Source organism: Syngnathoides biaculeatus, chromosome 22 (assembly GCF_019802595.1).
Source record: "Syngnathoides biaculeatus isolate LvHL_M chromosome 22, ASM1980259v1, whole genome shotgun sequence".
Classification (NCBI taxonomy): domain Eukaryota; kingdom Metazoa; phylum Chordata; class Actinopteri; order Syngnathiformes; family Syngnathidae; genus Syngnathoides; species Syngnathoides biaculeatus.
In genome coordinates, this window is record NC_084661.1 from 6962855 (window position 1) to 6971096 (window position 8242).

The 8242-nt window shown below is 39.3% G+C and overlaps 1 protein-coding gene across 2 annotated transcripts in view; it reads right to left on the bottom strand.

Annotated features, from left to right (window-relative positions):
• spata20 (spermatogenesis associated 20) overlaps positions 1-7525 on the bottom strand; it is a 37568-nt gene extending 30043 nt beyond the window's left edge. Inside the window, exons 1-9 of one of the 2 annotated variants that reach the window (XM_061810726.1) lie at positions 7187-7524; positions 6272-6397; positions 6124-6188; positions 3847-4001; positions 3623-3766; positions 3354-3555; positions 3144-3274; positions 2947-3051; positions 1497-1571 (exon numbers count right to left, since the gene is read on the bottom strand). In XM_061810726.1, the coding sequence (XP_061666710.1) occupies positions 1497-1571; positions 2947-3051; positions 3144-3274; positions 3354-3555; positions 3623-3766; positions 3847-4001; positions 6124-6188; positions 6272-6397; positions 7187-7374 (1191 nt within the window). In that variant the 5' untranslated portion in view covers positions 7375-7524. Of the gene's footprint in view, positions 1-1496; positions 1572-2946; positions 3052-3143; positions 3275-3353; positions 3556-3622; positions 3767-3846; positions 4002-6123; positions 6189-6271; positions 6398-7186 lie in introns of both variants that reach the window. The other variant, XM_061810727.1, reaches the window with a different exon arrangement.
• Between the last annotated feature and the right edge of the window lie 717 nt (positions 7526-8242).

An 8242-nucleotide genomic window follows, 5' to 3' on the forward strand; every position in this document is an offset into this window, starting at 1 on the left:
CAAAGAAAAAAATTAAGATGCTAGATTGTCCACGGCAATCACATGACTTGAATGATAACGAAAATCTATGAAAAGAACTGAGACTCAAGGTCCACAAAAGAAGGCCATGGAACCTGAAAAATGTGAAAACTGCTTATGTGAAGGAATGGGCCCAAATCACACTCCAGAGCAAGACGTGACTAGTTTCTCCGTACAGGAAGAGTCTTCAACCTGTCATTGTAAATAAAGGTTTTTGAAGAATGTATTAAATAAAAACCAGTTGGCGTGTCCAATACTTTTCCCCTATGCCATTTCACATTATTACACAAAACATAATTTCTGGTCTTATTTGTTCTGCTTTCTTTGTATGTTTGAATTACTTGGGTTGTTCCCAATATCTGGTGAAAATTTTAGGTCAATAGCACCTTTGGAACTATATTTTCTGGGAAAATTGTGATTTTAAATATTTATTTCAACAATTGGATGTTCTGGCACCACGATAAGGAAAAAAATCCTGAATGAAATAGCTATCAGGCCTTGTCCAGATTTTAATAAACATCTGACACCGTATGTAATGTATCTATAATATCTGTGAATAAAGTGCAATATAAACTTTTTAGATGTACTATGTCAAGACAAACAACCCAAACACAATTCATGTTCACTGCAAAGTAATACATTGTACAAATCCTAACACCCTCCTGAATAATAGCAAGTCATACCATTTAATGATTACAGCAGGTGTGGGCTTCGTTTCAAAACCTATTTGTTGTAAATTCATTTATCAAAAGGAAAAAAAAGGTAGACACGTCAGAGAAAGCTAAATTTTAAGAGGATGTTTGTAAGGTCATGGCTCTCGTATCCAACTCCTGATGGAATTAACTGTCTATGCTTAATCAGCTAGTTGCTTTCTTTCACTTTCACTAAAGCTTGCAAATATGATTTTCAAACAAAAGATCGAAATGATTACTTATGTGTTCATTTTATACCTATCAGTGTTCGTTATCTATACTGCAATCCTCATTTAGAAGCATCATTACCTAGTCTACACATTGTGTAAAGTAGGTGAACACCCAAAAAAATTAGTCCTGTAAAAGAACTGATATTTTAGAATATGACATCTTGACATTGAAAATAAGTAAATATTTAGTGCAAAAACTAAAAGTATTGAAAAACATGTAACCTCTGACTTGTTCACATTTTTGTTAAATAGCGCATGAATGTCAAACGAACGAAAATAGAAAATGGGAAACAAAAATACATCCAACAATATAACTTTAAAACATGATCACTATGGTGACCTCACAAGGTCAGAAAAACCCAAAAGTCTTCAGGATACAACAAAAAGAAAGCAATTTACCTTGCCGTTTCAATACTTTTTGGAGGAGACTATAACTTGGAACTGAAGTTTTGCAAAGCTGATTAAGCTTGATGTTATGTAACACATATTCCCCATAAGACCCCTGACAGTAAGAAGAATGCACACAAACACAAGAGGAAGAACTCTCCATGGTCACCTTATCGCTCAAGTCTCTGGAGACATAAAGCAGTATGTCCTCAGCCACATCGGCAAAAACCTTCTCACCTGATACCTGGGAAAGAAACAAACACGGATGCTTAGAGTCGTGATTCAACATTAAAGTAATCTTCAAGCTGCTGTCAGAAGATTTATAAGCAGTGTAAATGCTAAGGTGGCCGCTAAAGCCTCATTATACATAGGCATGTATGAGGCTGGTCATATTGGAGCAAGCCACCATACGTGTGCCCGAGTTAACTTTTTATTTTAAATGGTTGCTCCCGCTGGAAATGAGGCCAAACCAGCTAGAATAAAATAAATACTATAATAAAACATTTCAATGCTGAAATGACTATAAATTTGAAAATGTTTTAAATAATAAAGCCATCCATCCATTTTCTTAGCTGCTTATCCTCACAAGGGTCGCGGGGAGTGCTGGAGCCTATCCTAGCTGTCAACGGGCAGGAGGAAGGATAGACCTGAACTGGTTGCCAGCCAATCCAGGGAACATCGAGATAAACAGCCGCATTTACAATCACATTGAGGGGCAATTTAGAGTGCCCAATTAAAGTTGCATGTTTTTTTGGGGATTTGGAAGGAAACCAGAGTGCCCGGTGAAAACCCACGCAGGCACAGGAGAACATGCAAACTCCAGACAGACGAGTCCAGGATTGAACCTGGGACCTCAGAACTGTGAGGCCAATGCTTTACCAGCTGAGCCACCGTACTGCCCAAAATAATACAATATTTTTTCAAAATGTCGTAATTATGTTGGTTGGGAGTTGTTAGTACATTCCAAACTTCAGATTGAAGGAGACTGCTAAGGAATTGTAACCAAGTATTAAAATATGAACATTTAATTTTTAAAATAATTTATCCAATTACCTTTGGACCCTTGAAAAGTGGGAGGCCTGCTGGCAAACTGCTGCAATCCCTACACAGTTTAACCTGATTTGGATATAAATAGCCTCAAATTAAAGCCAAAAGTCTGCAGTTAAAGTGTAGAGCCAAAAAGATGAGAATTGGGCCTGTAAAGTTCGCATACGGGGTATTTTCAGGGTGAGATGAGCCTGGAACCCCTTCAGCAGGGAGACATAGAGAAGGCATCCTTTCTAGCCACCTGTGGGAGACCCCTCCAAAGGGGATAAAACCCCTGACAATTGGAGTATTTGGATCTACTGTATTGTACATAACAGCTCAGTTTGACGTGTCTGTTTGAAAGCAAAAACTAAGTGTGTCTAATTATCGAAAAGCAATAGCTAGTGATAAAAAATTAAATACTTCTTTTAAAATGTGATTATGATTAATTAATTGCAAGTTCAACCACTAATAAAAACATTATAATTACTGTCACAAGAATGACTAACTAACTGGGTATGAGGTTGTATTATTTAATTGTCAGTGCGAATTCACACACCCAGGAAAAACACAATCACACACACAACACACACCTGGAAGGCAGTTATGTAAGCGACAGCCAGCTGGGCCTGGTCGTACAACATCTTTTCAAAGTGTGGAACGTGCCAAGAGGAATCTGTAGAGTACCGATGAAAACCCTGAGAAAGGCAGACAGCGAGAGAGCAGCATTAGGGATTCTACTTTGTAATTATGAAAAGCCTAACGGGGAGCTTGCAAATGAAGTATAAACCTGCGCAACATGGTCGTGGATGCCACCCAGCGCCATCATCCTGAGTGTATGCAAAGCCATCTGGAGCGCCTCGACTCCCTCCGAGGTAGATCGATTCACAGACCAGTAAGACATGAGGAACATCAGATTCACTGGGAAAGGAAGAGACAAAAGGAAGTTGAGAGGAAATAAGGACAAACACGGAGAACTGACTATTGAGGTCATGCCAACCTGGTGTGGGGAACTTGGGAGCATCTCTGAAACCGCCATACTCTTCCTCATAAGAGCGGGCCAGCTGTTGGAAACAGCGTTGAGCCACATCTGGGGCCAAAGGAGGACTGTCACCCGGGTTTGCAGTCACAGCTGTGCCTTTTTTCAGTGCCTCAAGGATTCTGTCCCCGCTGGACTCCAAGTTAGAACGGTTATTCTGCCACTTTGTAGATGAGAAACACAGGCAGAATAGTAGTGAGAGGTCAAACTACAGAAACTCATTATTATACCTGTTCCATGATTCGGGTAAGGACAGTCTTAAAGCCAGGCCGTCTTCCGTGGTCACTGGGTGGAAAGTAAGTGCCTCCAACGAAAGGACGGAGATCAGGAGTTAACCACACACTCATGGGCCATCCTCCCCCTCCACTTGTTGCCTGGAAACATTGTAATCCCCTTAAACCATGGGGAACAAGTTGCAGTGTTCACAAGAAGATGAAACTATGTGGCAAAGTACCTGTACAAAGGTCATGTACACTTTATCCACATCCGGTCTTTCTTCTCGGTCGACTTTGATGCAGACGAAGTTGTCACTGAGCAACTTGCCAACTTCCTCATCCTCAAAAGACTCCCTCTCCATAACATGGCACCAGTGGCATGTTGAATAGCCCACTGATGGTCAAAAGGTTCCAGATGTTTTTCAAAACGAGTGAGGAAAGTCAATTTAATTAAGAGCTTGGTTGTAATTATAAGAGTTAAATTCATATATTATTTGAATTAATTTGAAATTTCAGAGGTGAAAAAAAACTAACTGTGATTCCCCGATCACTTAAATACTCCTAGCCCCAGATACATGGAAAGAAAAAAATCTAAACACTTTTGCAGGCATGTGATTTGACTGAATGAAAAAAGACTGAAAAATCGCCAGGGGTTTGGGGGCTGCAAGCATGATCAAAGGATGATCATCAATTTTAATGTGCAAGTTTCATAAATTGTATTATGAATGAAATACATCTAGTCTAGTACATCGATAAATAAATGCTATTCTGTTTTCAAACTATAAACAATATGATCATTCATTATTTAGGTGCATCCCTGTACCCCAAAAAATTCAGATACATATTCAATGTTAACTACTAAATTTAATTCAGATTTGCTTCATGGCATGCAAGCGTGCTTTCATTGCGTGTATATCGTATCCATTAAAAAATGTTTTGATTTCTTGTTTTTGTAAATGATTGAAATGCATGAATTTGATAAACAATTATTAATGTCATGTGTCATTATCAGTAAATAATACAGACATTTTTACAAGTAATTGCTTCTGAACTCTCACCTCTTTATTGACTATCCTGTCTGCAATTGGGATTGGTTGTTCCGGTGGAGCTTGCCTTTCAATACCGGTAGTAGTGGACATAAACAAGGGAATTAAGTCCGTAAGGTTTGTTGGCCTTGGGTTGACATCCAAATTTACCAGCTATGGAAAAGTTTGTTTTCCTTGCTTCAAGCTGTTTGACATGTTTTTGGCGTTTCGCGTGAACTTCCAATGCTTTGAAACCTCTTGATCCATAGTCAATCGATTTTAAAAATGAAGTCGCTTAACAGAGTGGTAACTTCCTTCTTTCCAATGGTATCGACAATTTCTTGTTCCATCCAATCCCATCGGAACTTATTTTTTTACATATTTATCAATTTCTTTCACTCAAGAGGCATCTTTCCTCTCAAACACCTCTATCGTGTTCACTTGCAAATGGCCCCATAAATTGCCTCCGTATACAACTGACACGTATCAAACTTTCCACCTCGCTTGCAAAAGTCAGATCGGAAAATGAACGAGTCTGGATTCTGGCACGGGTTACGATTAGAATATTGCAGAAAAACTGTTTTGCTTTGTTTTTTTAATCTGTGCAATTTAAAAAGACGGAATTCCGTCTATAAACGGAAAAAAATCACATGCCTAATTTTGTTTTGGCTCCCATTATCATGAACTAAACTCGCTATGTACAGAAAATATCTATTTCGCTCCATTATTGTTCACATATCTGTTTCAATATGTTACAGAGTACTTTTTCTTTATATAGAATGTCAACTGACTCACCAGTGTAGCATATCAAGATTAGAAAGCAAAATATTTTAACGTGTGCTTTAGGATTATGATGATTATCTAAAAGGAAACCTTTGAAATCGTAATGATGTATGAGTTTGCTATGCCACACCTGTGAAATGGATGGATTATTGCAGCAAAGAAGTGCTCACTAAAAGACACATTTGTGAACAATACTTGAAAGAAATGGGCCTTTTGTGCACACAGAAAGTCTTCCATATTGGAGTCAAGCTCGAGAAAAATGTGAGCAAAAACAAACATTGTATTTTTGTTCAGTTACATTTTTTTAATCCACAACTTTTTCCTCATTATGCACTTTTTGTTTGTATTTTAATCATTAGAGCTTACAGCAGTGATGTTCAGTGTAGTACGAGTACCACTGGTGGTATGCAAGCTTATTCCATTGGTACAAACATGAATTGCTCCCTCAGTCCAGTTCAGTTACTGAACTTTTTTAGTTCAACACATTTGCAGTCTCATTTTTAAGGAGGCTAAAACAAAACAAATGCATTATGTTTTATTCGGCTTTTTTATGTTTTCACACTGGGGCCTCCACTCCCTGAGAAGGGTTGCGTCAGAAAGGGCATCCGACGTAAAAATTGTGCCAAACATATATGCGGGTTCATCTGAGATGGCACGCTGCGGCGACCCCGAAAGGGACAAGCCAAAAGAAACTTATAAAACACTTACCTGATAAAAATATTGGTTTATCTTCATGCCGTGCCTTGTCGAAGGCAGCTTGTCCCCATGGATACCTAACAGAAACATAATTAACATTACAGTCCTGATCAGAAGCATTTTATAAATTCTTGTCTATCGGTGGTTAAAAGGCACTCACCAGTCAACAGGGTTGTGTGCATGTTGCAGCAGGTAGGGTGACCTCTCTTTAGCTAACCTGTTGGTGTGTCGGGGAGGAGTGGATGATGACCCTTCAACCCCAGATGCCATGTTCATAAAGGAAGATCTGGGTTAAACAAAATAAAAAAAAAATCAAAAAAATAAATGAACATTATGTTTTCATCTTATTCATAACATATACTTTGTCACTTCACTTAAATGAACATTATGTTTTCATCTTATGCATAAAAAATATATACTTTTATCACTTCACTTTAGAATGAGTTAACATTTGCCTTCAGAATGATAAATGTTGGAAGATTAAGAAACAGAATCACTGGCAATTACAATGTGTAATCAGAAAATACGCCTTTCAGCTTCCGTAGCTACGCATGACGAAGCCAATGTGCGAATTACTTTGAAATACTCCCCATTTACATATCCTATTTCACAGAGAACAATTGATACGCCAAAAGTGCCTCGAAACACAGATTACTAAGCGTCAAATCGTTCCTCTTCATTCGGCCGCATTTAAATTACTTTAGCCCTGTGCTATGACTTTTGTTATTGCTTTGGCTGACTAAATTTAACCTCGCAAAAGCGGTCCTGTCATCATGACTCGACATGTGTTCGCAAGACAATAACACCACGCACTCGATATAAGTTAGTTTTAAGAGAGAATACGACGATGCCGAATGAAAATAGAATGCATTTAGATAATAGCTGAATGTGTTCATCCCCCACAAAACGTCTAAAATGGTGAGAGATCTCTGATGAGTTATAATGACTATAATTTACTGTCGAAGTCTCTTGTATGTAGCACGCCTCAACAATTCCTGAATAATCGTACACTAAAATGTCATATGTTATTTATAGTATATCTGGGTTAAGTAACGTCACAGTTCGTCTCTTTTACCTGTGGAAGTGGACGGTTGTAGACCTGACGTTTGCCGAGTGGTGGTGGGTAAACTGTCGGAATAACGTTAGACTATTAACCGAACTCTTGCGAGGAGGGGTCGTGTGCCCGAGGGTTTCAATGACAAGACCCACAGGTTCCACGCAGCTATATTTGGAAGCCAAGCAACGCCATGCTAGTCTTAGCATCCTAATTCACCAAGTGTGGTGAAAGGGTGGCAAACTAGCATTTGGTGTTGATACCGCGCGGCGAGTCCAAAAACTTTCTTGTAATGCCGTAAACGGACACGCGATGTCGCGCAAAACGCTGACGCGAAACTGTTTGAATACGTGACCATCGTGACTCCACTCCCTGAGAAGGGTTGCGTCAGGAAGTGCATCCGGCGTAAAAATTGTGCCAAACATATATGTGCGTTCATCTGAGATGACACGCTGTGGCGACCCCGAAAGGGACAAGCCGAAACAAACTTGCTTATGAGAACAGTTAATGTTTTGACATGGCTTTCCAGATTTATTATTTTTATTATTATCATTGGTGGTGGTGAACTAAGCCACTACAATATTGTTTTAGTAAAGTGAATTTTTGCAAATCATCACCCTTTTTATGGTTATCTGCAAACATCATTGTCCCAGGGGATTCCAGTTTAACCTAATCTGTCAGCCTATCAATTACCACAGCAAACAGGAAGGGCCTCGGGGCTGGTCCCTGAAGCAGTCCCACCTCCACCTTAAATACTTTTGTCACACCTACAGTACATCTATCCACTGTTGTGCTGCCCTATGCATGTCCTGTACCACTCAAACATATTTCTCTGCTACACCAGACTTACACATGCAGTACCACAGTTCCTCTGTTTGTCCTCTGTCACAGGCTTTCTTTAGATCCACAAAGACACAATGTAGCTCCTTCTGACCTTCTCTGTAACTTTTCCACTAGCATCCTCAAGGCAAATGATGCATCTGTGTACTCTTTCTCGGCATGGAACCATACTGTTGCTCACAGATACTTACTTCTGTCCTGAGTCTAGCCTCCACTACTCTTTCCCGTAACTTCATT